This window comes from Geotrypetes seraphini, chromosome 2 (genome assembly GCF_902459505.1).
Source record: "Geotrypetes seraphini chromosome 2, aGeoSer1.1, whole genome shotgun sequence".
NCBI classification, from domain to species: domain Eukaryota; kingdom Metazoa; phylum Chordata; class Amphibia; order Gymnophiona; family Dermophiidae; genus Geotrypetes; species Geotrypetes seraphini.
In genome coordinates this window covers 453,093,640-453,111,905 of record NC_047085.1, presented here as the reverse complement: position 1 = coordinate 453,111,905, position 18,266 = coordinate 453,093,640, and the positions used below count along the sequence as shown (strand labels likewise).

The following is an 18,266-nucleotide window of genomic DNA, read 5'->3' as shown; positions in this document are numbered from 1 at the left end:
AGGTGAAAACTGAGCAGAAATATTCATTTAGTAGTTCTGCTTTTTCTGAATCCGCCACCCGCGTAGTTTCCGTCCAGTTGTCTAAGGCGTACTATACCGTCTGTGTTCCTTTTCCTATCGCTGATATACCTAAAGAAGGATTTGTCCCCTTTTTAATGTTTTTGCCAGAGTTTCTTCCACTCGACGGTTTGGCCTCCCTAAACTGCTGTTTTGACCGCTGCAGATCTGGTCTTATATTCTACTTTAGTTTCTCTTCTCTGGGTGCGTTTGTAGGAAAAGAAATGCTTTTTTCTTCTCCTAATGAGGAGTGAGATCTCTTCAGTGAACCATTGGGGTTTGTTGTTTCTTTGCCATTTATCTACTGATTTTATGTAGCGATTAGTTGCTTCGTGTATGGATGATTTCAGGTACGACCACATAGTTTCCACATTGCCGGTCTCTGCTTGGTCCTGTAGCGTCTGATGAACGTGATCTCCCATACGTGCGAAGTCGGCGCCCCAAAATTTGAGCACCTTTGTTTTTGTAATTGATTTAGGGGATACTTTCCCAATGTTGAACCATACCATGTTATGGTACGCTGGAGGCTAGCGTATCTCCTACCGAGACCTCTGAGATGCTTTCCCCGTTTGTGAGTACCAGGTCTAGGATCGTCTGGGCCCTAGTGGGCTCCGTTACCATCTGTCTGAGATGTACTCCTTTTATGGAGTTCAGAAGCCTCCTGCTGCTGCTGGTTGCTGCTGAAAATGTGTTCCAGTCTGCATCAGGCATGTTGAAGTCCCCTAGCAGCACAGTGTCACCCCGTAGAGTTATATTCTCTATGTCTTCAATTAATTCTGCGTCCATGTTTTCCGGTTGTCTTGGAGGTCTGTATACCACACCAAGATACAGGCATTTTTTACTACCTCGTGCCAGGTTAACCCAGAGGGACTCCCCGGTATACTTGATATCAGTGATCCTGGTAGTTTTGATGTCTTCTTTAATGTATAGTGCTACCCCTCCACCTAACCTGCCCTCTCTGTCCTGACGAATTAGATTGTACCCCGGTATAGCCATATCCCACCCATGTGCGTCAGTGAACCAAGTCTCGGATATTGCCACCACGTCCAGGTTGGCATCCCTTATTTCAGTTTCTAGTTCTAGAATTTTATTGCCTAAACTGTGTGCATTAACATACATGGCCCTCCACACTTTGTGTTTGCTGAGTCCCTGTAAGGCTATTCCTGACTGAGTCTGTGTGGCTCCAAGAGAACTGTTTGCATATTGGGTCCTTACCTCGGAATCTGAGTGTCGACTCGTCCCATCAGGATAGTTCCTTTCCACCCCAGTATATGAGTAGGTCCTCTCCCCCAACTTACCTAGTTTAAAGCCCTGTGAAGTAGGCGGGCTAGTCGGTGTCCGAAGATGTTCTTACCTCTGCTGGTCAAATGGAGTCCGTCTGGTCCCTGTAGTCATTGCAGCGCCTCTCTATGATCCAGGAATCCGAAGTTCATATCTCGACACCATCCTCGTAGCCATTCGTTCGTTCTCCGGATGCATTCATCTCTGGCTCTTCCCTTGCCTCTAACTGGTAGGATTGATGAGAAGACTACCTGCGCACTTGTCTGCTTCAGCCTCTCACCCAAGGCTCCGAAGTCTCTGGCGATGGTTTCTGGGGTGTTCCTGGCAGTGTCATTCGTACCTATATGGATAAGAAGCATAGGAAAATGGTCATGAGGTGTAAATAATTTCCCTAGGCTGGTGGTGATGTCCCGTATACCACCCCCATGCAGCATTCCCCTTTTTGTCCCTATTCTTGTGCTCCCATCCATGCCCACCATCTCCCTTCTTTTTGTATATCTTCCTGTGTCCAGCTTCTCCCTTCTTACTCCCTTACACCAATGTGTCTCTCACACTTTCCTCCCTCCCTCCACTATGTTCAATATTTCACTCACTCTTCCTTCATCCCTTTGGTTCAGCTGTTCTCTTTCACTTTCCTTCTCTCTGTTCCTCCGTGCAGGTCCAACACCTCTATCCCCTCCCTTCAGCACCCAGGTAAGAGTCTGGCACCTATCCCTTCCCTCCAGCTCCACTCTGCCCAGCACCTGTTTCCCTTCCCCCAGATCAGCTCCAGCCAGTCCAGCAACCCCCTCCCCTCCTTTTTGGGTGCAGCAGCAGCCCCCCTCCCTCCCACCCTATCATAGGTCCAACAGCCCCCCTCGCTCCCGATCACGGCTACCAGCAAAAAAAAAAAAAAGCCAAATCAAGGGGGGCTGCTGACCGGGAGGGGTGGAAAGGGAGGCAACTTGCAGCAGGACCTGCAATCACGACGGGGGCAGCTAACCAGGTGGGGTGGGAAGCAGTTAATTTAGTATGCCTACAAATTCTTCACAGGCTTCAGCTAAGAAGCCCTTCTTCAAAACTTTCATTTTATCTCTTGCAACACTGAGTGCAAACTCGGGGAAGGAGGGGGGAACAAGGAATTACTTCTGACAGAATGTAAATCTTGAGAGCTAAAAAATAAGGTGTACTACACATTTTATCCTAGTACTCAACTATGCAGAGGAAAGAAGAACAAATCTCCAAATTAAGGTGTCTTAGGCACCTGGGCAATCATATCAAGTGCTTCAGCTTCCTAGCCCACACCAAAAATTGTTCCTTCTATATCCAGGTTTTATAGGGGTAGTTCTGAACCATTCAAATGCTTATTTAGCCTGAGCAGCATGATAGAACCATAACATGTTAGGAATCCCAAGCTTTCCTTATTCCTGCTTCTATAAAGAACATTTCTAGACAGCCTAATCCACTTATTCAAAATAAAATTATGCAGTTTTGTAATTCAAATACTTTATTTGGAGAGTGATGGGCAGTATCTGTAAATGATAAAGAAGCTAAGGAACATTTATTTTGTCAATGACTATTCTATCAAACCAAGAGCATTTTAAGTTCCCCAACTCTAAAAATCCTATCTAATTTCCTATACAAGCTACGGGTAGTTTATTTAGAAAAGAATAGTGTAGTAGTGTAGTGGGGCTAGAGAGAAATTAAGGCCAAATCTTCTGTCTTAGGCATCTTCTGTCTTAGGCATATTCTTTTTTTATAGCTAGATATCATGGAGTAGTTTCTGATAATAAATTAGGAAGCAATGTTAGGGGGCTAGTAAGCAACATTAATACATCATCAGGAAAGAGAACTGTCTCTTTGATTCTGTATTACCAAGATGCATGTCAGTTCTATCTGCATTAGCCCTAACTTGTGTTGCAGAAGGATCCATGACTAGTACAAATAGTGATAACAAAGAGCACCTTTATGAGTACCCTTATCTAATTCCAACATAGTAGAATTACTTCTATTGATCCTCACACATGCATGAGGGGAGGAGTATAGTGCTGCCACCTAAGAACAGAAATAATCTCCCACGTCAACCTTGCTTAATTCAATATGCATAAAAGGCCAGTGAATTTTGTCAAACACTTTCCCAGTATGTATTTCTAAAAAGCAGCCCTCCAAGTTCTGAGAAAGTACAAAAGGTCCACCATTCTACAAATGTTAATAGTAGCTTGTCATTTGACAATGAAGCTTACCTGATTAGGATATATTAGATCAGGCAACTCCTCCAATAACCAATTAGCTAACACCTTATTCAATAGCTAAACATCAGTATTTAGCACAGAGATAGTTCAATAGGACTGGCACTCAAAGGGGTCCTTTAGTGGCTTAGGGATAATCTAGGACTCAACCATAGAGGGAGGCAAAGATACCTGCAGAAAGAAATAAATACTGTCATTAGCAAGGGAGCCAACTCTTGGACAAACTTCTTGTGGAATTTCGTTATGAAGCCATCTAGACCTGGAACTTACCCTGTAGGTAGAGTTTTAAGGGCCTGTAAAAGTTTCTTTGTTGTAATTTCACTATCCAATGTAGCTTACTATGCTGGCATCAATGTAGGCTTATGAATAACCCCCCCCAAATAGTCAACAATAGATGTATCATATATGTGGGGATCTTCCTGATAACAAAAGCTGATAAAATTACTTAAAATGCTCCCAGAGGAGTGAGTCAAGATACATTAGCATCCTTCACTCAGTCTTCTCTCTGTCACTGGATTTTGCAAAGCTTGACAGTTAACATCCTGCCTCCTTGGTTGGAATGCTCAGAGGTGACTTGTATTAATCTAGAATTGGCATAAGCAATCCTCTATTTAAAACTTGAAGGTTTCTATACATTTTAACTGAGCCTGTCTGTCAGACTTCTAAAGTCTGAATGTGGGATTTACACTTAAGTATTATCTAATTTTATATTTAAGTGTTATCTAATTTTTATTTACATTGACTAGCCTGTTGAAGAAAATAACCTCTAGCAACCGCCTTTAGAGCACCCCAGATAAGCCGAATAATGGGCCCAGAGTTTAAATCATGCTCTATAAAAGACTCTAAAACTTTATGAAAGGAATAAAAAATTGATTTGTTGCAGTTTTCCGGGTCTTGCCAACTCTGAGTGGATAGAACAAATGTTTCAGCCATCATGCTTTGGCTTTCTTAGGGATCTGCAGTTTGTCTTTATCGACAATGGGTCCTCAAACATGATTGGCTGGGGCTCGAGGTGATTGAAGCAGGAAAGTCCATTGGTCACGAATTTGAATTTTAAAGGTAATTTCCCTGTAAAGCTGGGGTTATGTGCTCTCTTACAAGGTGAGAAGTGGCCTAGTGGAAGAGCTGCCTCAGCACCCTACGGTTGTATGGTTGAATCCCAGCGCTGCTTCTTGTGACCCAGGGCAAGTCACTTAATCCTCCATTTCCCCAGAATTAGTTAGTTAAGTGCTATTGACTCGTGTTCGAGTCCTAGTAACTTTTGAATATGGTTGTGTAACTTCAAAAAGGCAATATACAGGTTCCAATCCCTTTTCCTTTCTGCAGGAGGTGTCATGATTGTTGCAGTTTTTCGGGTCTTGCCATATCTGAGTAAGTAGAACCGACATTTCAGCCATCATGTTGTGACTTTCTATAGGGTGTGCTGTGATGTCTACAGTTTGTCTTTATATATAGTGGGTCCTCAAATTTGATTGGCTGGAGCTTGAGGTGATTGAGGCAGGAAAGTCCTCTGGTCACAAATTTGAATTTTGATGGGAAGGTCCATTGGGCTTCCCTCAAGCCCTAGCCAATCAGGGTTGAAGACCAACTACATATAAAGACAAACTGCAGACCTCACAGCATATCCTAAAGAAAATCACAGCATGATGGCTGAAATGTCAGTGCTACCTTCCTAGATGCAGCAAGACCAAACTGCAATAATCATGACACCAGCTGTGAAAGCCTAAGAGCGAATAAAACATTGTTCAATTCTACAGATATTTTCCACACGTTTTATCTGATGTGGATTTTAGATTTATTAATTGAGAGTGAAATGACTTGCATTAGAGGGAGAAGTGGGATTTGAACCCTTGGCTTCCTTGTTTCCCATCCTACTTCAACCATTAAGCTGGTACTCAACTTCAAATTTACATCAAATAAAGTACAAAACAACAAAATGCAAAGTATTCTAAGATATCATTGAGATGGCATGAAAGAATTTTATATAAGGATTCAGACTTTTCTTTTTTTTGGAGTAAATGCTCTCATAGCCACAATAACCCTGCAGTTTCCTCTTCATCCACTGGGCTTCCAGCTCAAACCAGATCTGTCTTCTCTTGGATACAATGCCCTGCCCTTGATGGGAAACCACAGACTTCTATGCCTTCTATACTGCATGCACCTTGAGCCTGTACATGGTATCTAACAATGCTTAGGATTCCCTCTTTTCAGGGTCAATTAATGCTCAACAATATCCTTTTAACATAATCGCACTATACCATACATTTTTCTTTCCATATATACACACACAGAGAGTAATCTTACAGCGATAAGTAAAAGAACTTCCCATTCATTATAATTGTGTTGACAGCTCAACTCAGTTACTTCAGATAATACACACATTATTATTTTAACACTCAGAAATTTCCATGACTCCACCTGCCAAACAAAACAGGATAGCAGAGCTTCCTCCAGCATACCTCAGTCTCCCTCTCTATACTTTTTCTCCCAGTGACGTGAAGTAGAGATAATAATAATTTTATTTTTATATACCGCCAAAGCCATAGTAGTTCGAGGCAATTTACAACAAGAAGAGCTGGACAGTCAGCGAAGGAAAAATAACAATGGAGATTTTGGATACAGCAAAGAAGAAAAAAAAAACAAACAGTAGTGAGGATTTTGGTTGCATAAAGTCACAATGTGGGGAAGCAAGAAGATGTGAAAAGGAGTACAGTAGAGGGTTTAAGGGTTCTTGGTTACAAATCGGTTGAACAGGTTTGTTTTTATTAGTTTTCTGAAGTTAAGGTAGGATGAGGAGAGTTTGATGAAGTTGCCTAGCCAGTTGTTTTGTTGACTTGCTTGGAAGGCTAGCGTTCTGTTTGGGAATCTTTTGTATTGGCAGGTTTTTATTGAAGGGTGGCTGAACAAACGTATTCTACGTGTGGGTCTGGTGGAACAATCCAATTTAAAGTGGGAGACCAGGTATAGCGGGGCCATGCCAAGGACAGATTTGAAACAAAGGCAGGCAAATTTGAATAGCACTCTTGCTTTTAGTGGTAGCCAATGGCGTTTTTGGTAGTAGGGGGTTATGTGTTCCCATTTTTTTATGCCGAAAATCAGTCGCACTGCAGAATTTTGTAGGAGCTGCACGGGAATAGGGATTGTGGGAGTCCCACAGAAACCACGGGTTCCCTTGGGGATGAATCCCATGGTAACTTCTTCGCACTGGAGTGTAGTCAAAATTGCTGGTGACACTGGAATGAGGCTTGGAATGCACTAATGCCCATGTGCTCAAAGATTTGTGGTAGAGGGAACTGTACTGCAAATCCAGTGCTGAAAAATCAGCACAGCATTCTCAAAGTAATGAGCATGCAAATTTATGTTGTGTTAAAATCATGACAGTAATTTGCTGCGCATTACTCTGAACTAATTTTCCTGTCAGTGCCTGAACGCTGATTTGGCTCAGGCATTGACAGTAAAGTAAAAAAAAGTATCAGGCAACCTGTTTCTGCTCTTAAAAAAAAATATCCCTTGTGGTCTGATGGCTCCCCCCCCCCCCCCCCAAGGGCAGGCCTGGGACCTCAACCCCAACTCCCCTCCCTCAGGCAGGCCCGGCCCAGACCCCAACTCTTACTCCCCTGAGGCAAGCCCAGACCCCCTCCCCCCAGCAGGCCAGATACCCCCCCGGTGGTCTGGGCACCCACCCTTAGAGAAAGCGGGGAGAAGGGAATATTTTTCCCTTATTTAATAGTTAGGCCCTGCCCAGTGCTGCCTACTCCCTCAACTATGCTTTTGCTAAAGTCTGTTGGGGCCGCAGAATGCGCTGGGGCTAGGCCACTGGTGTGTGTGTGGGGAGGGGGGGGTTGTTTTGGGGCCTAATGCGCAGATGCTCAAGGCCCAGCAGAAGAGGAGGCCGATCTTCGGGCATCGGCACCAAGCACAGGACGTGCTGGTGCCCAGATGACGGTAAGAAGCGGCGGAGGGGGGTGCCCAATTGGGGGGGGTGCTGGATCGCGGGGGGGCCTTCGGGGGGAGCAATGCCGGTTCTCGGGGGGGGGGGGGAACCTATCAAAGCGAGTTTCCATTATTTCCTGTGGGGAAACTCGCTTTGATAAATGAGTATTTTGGATTACGAGCATGCTCCTGGAACGGATTATGCTCGTAATCCAAGGTACCACTGTATTTATTTTTGTAGTTACTGAGTGGTAACTGCACAACCTTACCACCATTAAGTAAATGGGTTCCTTAGTTTGCATATTTGGGGGGGGAGTTGCATGGAAGAATATTGTTTAGAAAAATAAACTTGTGAAACTGACTTAGTCTCTATAAACTGTGTAACAAAGATAATTTTTTAGAGAAATTAATGTGTTCTGCCTTTCCCTGTATCTCCTGTTTTAACTTTCATTTTAATGAGTGGTTTAGTCATAATTTGTCCATCCTATTGAATAACTTGGTGACAACATACAGGTGTTTCCATTAGCTACAAATTGTATCTCTTTCCTACTACACTTTAATACCCCGTTAAAGTATTAATTGCTGATATTTGACTCCAGTGACATAGTGTATTCATAGTAGAAGTGGGGAGGGGGTGAACTGCCCAGGGCACCATCTTGGCAGGGGCACTGGCGCCTCTCCTCCTTTCTGCAACCCCCACCCCTCCCGGGTATCTCTTTAAATGTTTGCCAGCATAAGCAGTATCTTTCACCACCTGTTCGCGCCAATCACGTGACATCAGAAGGGAGCTAAGGCCGGTGCGAGCAGGAGATGGAAGGTGCTTTCAAGTGGTACATGGGGATGCACTTGAGCAGTGGGGAAATGTATGGGGGTAGGCACACAGTGGGGCGATGACAGGCGGTTCCCTCCCTCGCTACATCACTGGGTATATTTCTAATTTTGCTTAATATTTTTCTTTCTTCTGCAGGTAATTAGCCAGTCAAGAGCTAGATTTAACCCGAGCATCAGCATGATTAAGAAATGTATTGAAGTTCTGATAGACAAACAGTACATAGAGCGAAGTCAAGCCTCAGCAGATGAATACAGTTATGTTGCATGATGCTGCTGCCGAACCGCAGGTGAGGATGTGAGAAGATCGCTGTTTGGTGTGGGAAGAAACAGGTCTGTGCCTCCATTTGACAGCGCCACCCCCCCCCCTGTTTTTCTGCTGTTTACAACATCACCAGTGCCACGTCATGAGCGCCTCCGTGAAAATGCCTATAGATAATTCAAGCTCATGCCATTATGACATTTCTTAAAACTTTACTGAGAGAATGAGTGAAGTATTGCCGGAATGTGGACATTTGAGCACCATGCTTTTTTTTTCTCTCCCTTCACGTTTGCAGTTGATGTGTTTTTTTAATGTATCTTAAAGGACTTAAAGTAAAAACTAAATATTGTAATATGACAGATAACCTAATAATTGTATCTACTTTAAAATGTAAAAAAAAAAAAAATGACAAACATGATATTGCTGCTTGTCAAATAAACAAACAAAATGTTTGCAGTGTAAGATTTTTTTAATATTGCAGAATGTTTTAAAATGTAAATTATCCCCTGAGGGTGGTAACATAGTAACATAGTAGATGACAGCAGATAAAGACCCGAATGGTCCATCCAGTCTGCCCAACCTGATTCAATTTAAATTTTTTTTCTTCTTAGCTCTTTCTGGGCAAGAATCCAAAGCTCTACCTGGTACTGTGCTTGGGTTCCAACTGCCAAAATCTCTGTCAAAACCTACTCCAGCCCATCTACACCCTCCCAGCCATTGAAGCCCTTTCCAGCCCATTCTCCCCCAAACGGTCATATACAGACCGTGTAAGTCTGCCCAGTACTGGCCTTAGTTCAATATTTAATATTAGTCACCATTTTCCTCTCTACCACCTTTCTCGGGATTACATTCCAGGCATCCACCACCCTCTCCATAAAGTAGAATTTCCTAACATTGCCTTTGAATCTACCACCCCTCGACCTCAAATTATGTCCTCTGGTTTTACCATTTTCCTTTCTCTGGAAAAGATTTTGTTCTATATTAATACCCTTCAAGTATTTGAACGTCTGAATCATATCTCCCCTGTCCCTCCTTTCCTCTAGGGCAGGGGTGCCCCACTTTATGGGCTTGCGAGCTACTTTTATAATGACTAAGTCAAAATGATCTACCAACAATAAAATTTTTAAAAAAACACAAAGCACACTGAAAGGCAGAGAAAATGTTAATTATTCATATTCCGGGTTTTTTCAAAGAGGTCACGGCAGATGACTCTATGCAATGTCACCTCAGTAACAAAATAGACAAATATACCCCCTCCCTTTTTACTAAACCACGATAGTAGGTTTTAGCACAGGGACTTACGGTGAATGCTTCGCACTGCTCTCAATGCTCATAGGCTCCCTGCGCTAAAAAACGTTATTGCAGTTTAGTAAAAGGGTGCCATAGTGCAAAATACAGACAGCAGATATAAATTCTCAAAACAGACACATTTTGATCACTAAATTGAAAATAAAATCATTTTTCCTACCTTTGTTGTTTGGTGATTTCATGAGTTTCTGGTTGCACTTTCTTCTTCTGACTGCGCATCCAATCTTTCTTCCTTTCTTTCAGCCTCCTGTATGTTTCCTCTCCTCCAGACCTCATTCTTTCCCCCAACTTTTTCTTTCTGTGTCCCTGTTCCCCCTTCTTTCTGTCTCCCTGTCTGCCCTCTTTCTTTCTTTCTCCGTGCCCTCCCCTAAGCCACTCGGTTTGCTGTCACCGCCATCGGGGAACAGCCCCCAAGCCACCGCCGTCCCAAGCTTTCCCTGCAGAAGCGTCACGCTGACCAGCATTCCGCTCCCTGACGTCAACTAGGCATTTCTCCCCATTCCATACAGCCTGAGCCCCATCTCTCCTTGATCCAGCATTTCCCTTCTGTGTCTGTCAGAATTACCATTCCACCTATTTTCCAGCATCCCCCTTCTTTGTGTCCATCTCACCTATATCCTTATCTCACCACTTTTTCAGAATCTTCATTTGTCTCTGTCCTTGTCTTTACCCCATGTTCACCATTTGCCCTTTCAATGTCTTTATCTCCCCCCCACACACACACTTTTTCAGCATTCCTTCTATGTCTCTATTTCACCTCCTCTTCATGTCCCCTCTGTATCTCTATCCTTATTCAGTAGGTCCTGCTTATCCTTTGTGTCACTATCTCCATTTTTAGCTTTTCCCCCTTTTCCTTTGTTAATGCACCCTGTAGCCAGAATCTTTCCACCCTCCCTCCACTCCGGCCCAGCCCAGTATGAAATATTTCCTTTTGTTTCCCTCCCCTCTCTCTCTCTCTTCTGCTCCCTCACCCACGAGTCCTGCATCTGGCCCTCTCCCTTCTACTTGCACCCGGCAACACCCCCTGCTCCGCGGCTCTCTTCAGCAACTCATCAACAGCGGTGATCAAGACAGGCTGCCGACATCGAGGCCTTCCCTCTACGAGTTCCACCTTTGTGGAAAAAGGAAGTTGAAACAAGCGGGACTCGCAGAGGGTAGGCCCCGACGTCAGAAGCTTGTGTTGATTGCTGCTGCTGAGTTGCCGAAGAGAGCCGCGGAGCAGGGGGTGTGGCCGGAAGCAGGTAGAAGGGAGAGGGCTGCTGGAAGAGGTAGAAGTTCCGGAGTATGACACCGACCCGGGCCAGGATGATTTCTTTTTCAGGCTGCTGCTGCCGCCGCCGCCAGGCCCCCCCTGAAATGACAAAAACAACCTAAAGTGGATGCCCGGCGTCGGGGAGAGGAAGATTGGTAGGTTCTGTAGATCGGGATGGCAACACGAGTCTATCACGGAGCCCGGGATGAGCTCTGCGACAACTCACGTTGCCTTCCTGAGCTACCGGTCGATCGCAATTGACGTATTGGGCACCCCTGCTCTAGGGTATACATTTTCAGGGCTTCCAGTCTCTCCTCATACATCTTCTGTCGCAAGCCTCCTATCATTTTTGTCGCTCTCCTCTGGACCGCTTCAAGTCTTCTTACGTCCTTCACCAGATACAGTCTCCAAAACTGAACACAATACTCCAAGTGGGGCCTCACCAATGACCTGTCATCAGCATCAGCCCCTTTTTCCTTCTACTGGCTACACCTCTCTTTATATAGCCCAGCATCCTTCTGGCAGCAGCCACTGCCTTGTCACACTGTTTTTTCGCCTTTAGATCTTCAGACACTATCACCCCAAGGTCCCTCTCCCCGTCTGTGCATATCAGCTTCTCACCTCCCAGCATATACGGTTCCTTCCGATTATTAATCCCCAAATGCATTACTCCGCATTTCTTTGCATTGAATTTTAGTTGCCAGGCATTAGACCATTCCTTTTAACTTTTGCAGATCCTTTTTCATATTTTCCACTCCTTCTTCGGTGTCTACTGTTACATTACTTGGTATCATCTGCAAAAAGGCACACTTTTCCTTCTAACCCTTCAGCAATGTCACTCACAAACATATTGAACAGGATCAGCCCCAGCACTGAACCCTGAGGGACTCCACTATTCACCTTTCCTTCCTCCGAGCGACTTCCATTAACCACCACCCTCTAGTTTCTGTCCAACAGCCGGTTTCTAACCCAGTTCACCATTTGGGTCCTAACTTCAGCCCTTCAAGTTTGTTCAACAGCCTCCTATGAGGAACCATATCAAAGGCTTTGCTGAGTAAGTAAATTACATCTAGAATAGGTCCTCGATCCAGCTCTCTGGTCACCTAATCAAAAAATTAAATCAGGTTCATTTGGCATGATTTACCTTTTGTAGAGCCATGTTGCCTCGGATCCTGTAACCCATTAGATTCAAGGAAGTACACTATCCTTTCTTTCAGCAACACTTCCATTATTTTTCCCAACAACCGAAGTGAGGCTCACCGGCCTATAGTTTCCCGCTTCATCCCTGTGACCACTTTTGTGAATAGGGACCACATCCGCTCTCCTCCAATCCCCAGGAACCACTCCCATCTCCAGAGATTTGTTGAATAAGTCTTTAATAGGACCCGCCAGAACCTCTCTGAGCTCCCTCAGTATCCTGGGATGGATCCCATCTGGTCCCATCACTTTGCCCACCTTCAGTTTTTCAAGTTGCTCATAAACACTCTCCTCCGTGAACGGCGCAGAATCTACTCCATTTTCTTGTGTAACTTTGCCAGACAATCTCGGTCCTTCTCCAGGATTTTCTTCTGTGAACACAGAACAGAAGTATTTGTTAGCACATTGGTTTTTTCCTCATCACTCTCCACATATTGGTTCCCAGCATCTTTTAGTTTAGCAATTCCATTTTTCATCTTCCTCCTTTCACTAATATATCTGAAAAAAATTTTGTCTCCCTTTTTTACATTTGTAGCCAGTAATTCTTCCGCCTGTGCTTCTTTCAGTTTCACCCTGTAGTCCTTTGTGCACTCCTAGCATATTGTTTCATATGTCTTTATGGAGGGAGGGAGGTTTGCTGGTTTTATGACCTAGCAGTAAAATATTATTGATAGTTATTGAATGCTGGGTGGTCAAAAGAATTGATCATTGAACATTTATTGAGTACTTTAATAAGCAATTTATGGGTGCAAAACAGCTTTCTACGTGCATACTTCATGCATACTACGTGCAAATTCTTTAGCAGTAAACACACACAAAAGTGTGCACTAATATCATATAATTTTTGTATGATGTATGTGTAGTCATTTCTGAGGGCAAAGTCAGGGTGGAATTAGCACTTGTATATGTCATAAATTACACACACGTGCAGAGTGTTAATGGAACATACCTCCTTTTATAAAGGCATATGGGCACTCTTATAAAATCATTTCTTAAGCCTATGAAGGAAATTACCATAAAATGTCCTGCTAAAATAGTGTCTCTTGAAAGGATTAAGTTATATATAAAAATAAAAATCATACACATAGCAACAATCATGACTTCTCTCCAGAATGTCAAACTACAGTTATTTTACCTCCCCAATTTACTAAGGAAGTAAAGCATACTGTATATAGACAATTGCTTTACCTTGTGTTGTCAGAAATCAGTATTTGAATATTTTAAAAAATTGGTTACATCTTGAATTTAGCCATTTCTGTCTAGCTCCAATCCACACAAGAAACAAGCCCAAAGTAGATCTGTGCAGAGCAGAGGGAAAGCCTAAGAGTAGGCCTGAATCAGTCAGTCTGATTTTTTTTCAAAACAAACTGATTCAAATAGATTCAGCCATACTGAATCGGTTTGAATTGGGCAGCACTAGTGAGCGCACACACACAGCTCAGCTACAAAGAACTTTGGGGTTTTAGTTTAATGGGCTCATCTGTTCATGTGTTCTGTGATTACCCAAGAAACGCACAACAAAGCCCATTAAAATAAAGAAAAAAATTAAAAAGCAGGGAGTGACCCTCCCCTTTTTCTTCCCTCCCTACCAGGAAATGTGGTTGACAGGAGGGAGTAGGGGGAGGAGCTGTGCCTGGCAATGGCTCTTCTGAACTGCTGCACATGAATAGCGTGCATATAAATTGCATGTTATTGTTCTGAGCATCACCCAGTCTGGAAAAATCACTCCCATCGTGGTATTTTATACTATGGCAGGGGTGTCCAATGTCGGTCCTCGAGGGCCGCAATCCAGTCGGGTTTTCAGGATTTCCCCAATGAATATGCATGAGATCTATTTGCATGCACTGCTTTCAATGCATATTCATTGGGGAAATCCTGAAAACCCGACTGGATTGCGGCCCTCGAGGACCGACATTGGACACCCCTGTACTATGGTGTTGAAGCTTTGAGTATCGAGGCCTAAGTGTCATTTTCTCACTCTTAGCACACTGATGTCATTATTGGCAGAGTGGTGTCGTTTCATTCTGTGCCGCAACCTCAAGGCAAGCATCACTGTGCATCAATAGCTAGCAAAACACTGGAGGGAATAAAGAGGAGAAAGCTCTGAGATCTAAATGTGAAAAAGAAATGCAAATGTAGCATCTTTTTTTTATTGGCTTCCCAGGACATGACTAGCATAATCTCAATAGTGTTTTCGTCTACAAGTGACATGTTGAAGTACATTTTGAGACCCGACAATAACGTGAATAACCATTTGTAACTTTTGTTCAGGAACTCCTTTTGTGGAACTTGCTGTGCACAACTATCTGTCTCATCTGGACTGGATCTATTAAAAAGTACAATTATACTGTTCTAACAAATTGGCAGCAACTGTTTCTGAGCTGTGTTTAGAGTATTTTTCCTTCTGTATTCTGTTTGGTTGCCATGTGTAACTTTTCTGGAAATAATCTATTTATACTGAATCAGACAACAAAGGTCCAGCCTGCTGCAATCCCTCTTCCAAGATATGCCTGCCATTAGTGTTCCAGTATGTAAGTTACTGATATATAACTTCATATTTTCTTAGGTTATTTTGAGCTAGCATAATTTACTGTTTGTTCTGGTTTTATGATTCTGATCTAGAAAATATATTGCCTTCCTTTACTGTTTTTTTTCTTCTTCAGAAACTTAGGGAATAAGTTTATAATAAATATGTTGAATGTAAATGATCAGAATAACAGCCTGTATGTGTGCAACTAAGTACGCAGAAGTTGTCAGCCAAGTGAGTGCCCAAATGTTTGAATGCTGATACAATGTTGAATTTGCAGCATTTTCAGCGAGCTAGTGCCAACACTTTGAATTTTGATGAAACATGGCTACACCATTATTATTATGAATCAGAACAACAGACTGAGCCATGGCGGCACTCAGGTTATCCAAGGCCAAGGAAATTTAAAACCAAAATGTCAGCAGGAAAGTTCATTATGCTGACTATAGCTCACTATACAGCTACAACTTTATTTTACAGTCTTTGTAGATTTCCTACCTCTGCAGTCTCCTTAGGCTTTGTACTGAAAGTAGGACTCCTTTGAGTTATATTGGCAATTATAAGAGGCTCCTATTCAGTTAATCTTTACTTCTCTAATCTTAATGTTGCCAGCCAGACTCTATATTTCTTGAACAGCTTTCTTTAATAACATGAAGTAAAGAATAAACACTCACAATTGATTACTTCAAGGCAGTTCAACTCTGTCACAGAATCTTCTCACTCTACTGACTTTCCCTATCCTAAAAGGGAGCTGGGAATGTGTCCACACTTTGTGGAAATAACACTATTCTCCAGACTTAGATATAGAACTAAACTGTGTAAGATTGTTAGAAATAAAGGCAGAAAACCTGATGGGGAACAATGCTAGACTCAGGTTCTCATACAGCCATGTGGTCTATAAATTATGGCAACTATTCTCTCTCAGACTGAACCAGTTGGGGTTTCAGTAGCATAGACCAGGAGTGGCCTCACTTTTTGGCTTGCGAGCTACTTTAATAATGACCAATTCATAATGATCTACCAACAATAAAAATGTAAGAAAACACAAAGCACACTGTACGCAGAGAAAATGTTAATTACGGTTACATTTTATATTCGGGGCGGGGGAGGGGGGTTTCAAAGAGGTCAAGGCAGATGATTTTTAAAATATGCAATGTCACCTCAGTAACAACTATACAAAACAGACAAATATACCCCCTCCCCTTTTACTTAAACTGCGATAGCGGTTTTTAGCACAGGGAAAATTGCGCTTAATGCCCTGCGCTGCTCCAACGCTCATAGGCTCCCTGCGCTAAAAAACCGCTATCATGGTTTTTAGTAAAAGGGGGGCCATAGTGCAAATATAGATAGCAGATATAAATTCTCAAAATGGACACATTTTGATCACTAAATTTTAAATAAATCATTTTTTCCTACCTTTGCTATCTGGTGATTTCATGAGTTTTCTGTTTGCACTTCCTTCTTGTGACTGTAAATCCAATATTTATTTATTTTCTGCCTTTCTTTCTGCCTCCTGCATTGCTTCCTCTCCTCCAGGACCTATTCCATTCCCTAACTAACATTTCTCTCTGTTCCTCCATGAATCCAACTTTTTCTTCCTCTCTCCCTGCCCCCCCTTCTTTCGTTCTGTCTGTTTGTCTTTCTCTCCCCCTCCCCAAAGCCACCGCCACTGATTTCTCCCTGCTTCCCCGACGCTAGGCCAGGCGTGTACAAGGGCCGGACCCACAAGCCTTTTCCCCCCCAACGTCAATTCTGACATCAGAGAAGAAGTTCCGGGCCAGCCAAGCAATGATTGGCTGGCCTGGAACTTCCTCTCTGATGTCAGAATTGACATTGGGGGAAGGCTGTGGGCTCTGCGTTTGTACACGCCTGACCTGGTGTCAGGGAAGCAGGAAGAACAGAATGCAAAGGCAATGTAAGTCTATCGCAGAGCCCGGGATAGGCTCTGCGATTGACTCACGTTGCCTTTGCAATCTACTGGTCGATCATGATCGACCTTTTGGGCACCCCTGGCATAGACCATCCACCCTACTCACCAGATCTTGCTCTGACTATTTTTATTTCCATACCTTAAAGAGAGGTTGAAAGGGTGACAATTTTCGAGTGATTCGGAAGTGATTGCAGCAGCGAAGTATTTCAGTGACCAGATGACAGTATTTTTTTTTTTTTTTTTGGAAGGGTTACATAAACTTCAGACATAATTTGCCAAATGTGTTGAAGTTAGGGGCGAACTATGTGCCTAACTTGTAAGTTTAATGGCTCCACATCATTCCCTTCTTGCTTGGGTGTGTATGTATATCAAACAGGGCTGCCTCAACCTATGGACCAGGTGAGGGGCATTGGCCCAGAGTTCCGGTGATAAAAGCTGCCAAAATACCAATCCAGTTTACCTTCAGATATTTTATACATTTGTTATTTATAATTGCTTGTCTATTTAAATTTTAATAGTAAAAAGGATTTTTATATGTGTGAATTTAGATACATGCTGATTTATATATTATCTTTCTATGTATGAATTGATTTGGGCTGAATCTTGGGAGGTTTTGTAGTTGTATTAATATATTTAGGATTGGAAAGGGTATGTTTTAAGTTAATGTAATATTGTTCTACACATAATAGATAAAGATAGTGCAGGGGGGGATCATAGGTCTGCCTATACGCAACCAAGATGACCTATGAGATATTTAAATGGGTGGGAGGGGGATTGGGGAAGGTTGGAGTTTGCAAGGGTCTGGGATGTGTGTGGAAAATATTTTTAAATTTTGTCAAAAGGAAATTAGTGGCTCATTTTTTAATATCTTTCAATCAAATAAAATGGCTTTAAAACTTTATTCTTTGAACATGAATAGACTCAATCACCCCATCAAGAGGAAAAAAATTCTTAAATTTTTCTGAAAAATCAAAAAGCAGATATCTATTTCATATATACAATTAAATCTGCTAAGTTAGAAGGGAGGTGGATAAAACATTGCTTCTTTGCACCTGCAATAGGGAAAAAGGCAGGTGTAGCAATCCAGATCAACAAGAAGATTTCTGCTACATTTGATAATATCCGGGCTGATCCCATGGGTAGATGGCTCCAGGTTAATATGACTTCAGAAAAAGATACCCTGATGCTTCTTAATATTTATGCACCTAATACTAATCGGGCGGATTTCTTTAAAAAAAACTCCAACAAACAATTCTGTCATTGGCTACATCTAATTTAATTGTAGCTGGAGACTTCAATGCTGTAATGGATCCAATAATATATAAGCAATCGAGTAGACAATTAAAATCATTAGGTTTGGAAAATCTTATAGATACCTGTGCATTAAGGTGGTGGATTTTTCATTTTAATGCTCGAAAATTTACGTTTTGTTCCCAAGTTCATAAATCATTTTCAAGAATTCA

At 42.6% G+C, this 18,266-nt stretch overlaps 1 protein-coding gene across 2 annotated transcripts in view; it reads left to right on the top strand.

The window, feature by feature from the left end:
- The window catches only part of CUL2 (cullin 2), a 275,413-nt gene extending 266,372 nt beyond the window's left edge, over positions 1-9,041 (top strand). For both annotated transcript variants that reach the window (XM_033931518.1, XM_033931517.1), the window contains exon 22: positions 8,467-9,041. In XM_033931518.1, the coding sequence (XP_033787409.1) occupies positions 8,467-8,598 (132 nt within the window). In that variant the 3' untranslated portion in view covers positions 8,599-9,041. The remainder of the gene's footprint in view (positions 1-8,466) is intronic.
- Positions 9,042-18,266: the final 9,225 nt, after the last annotated feature.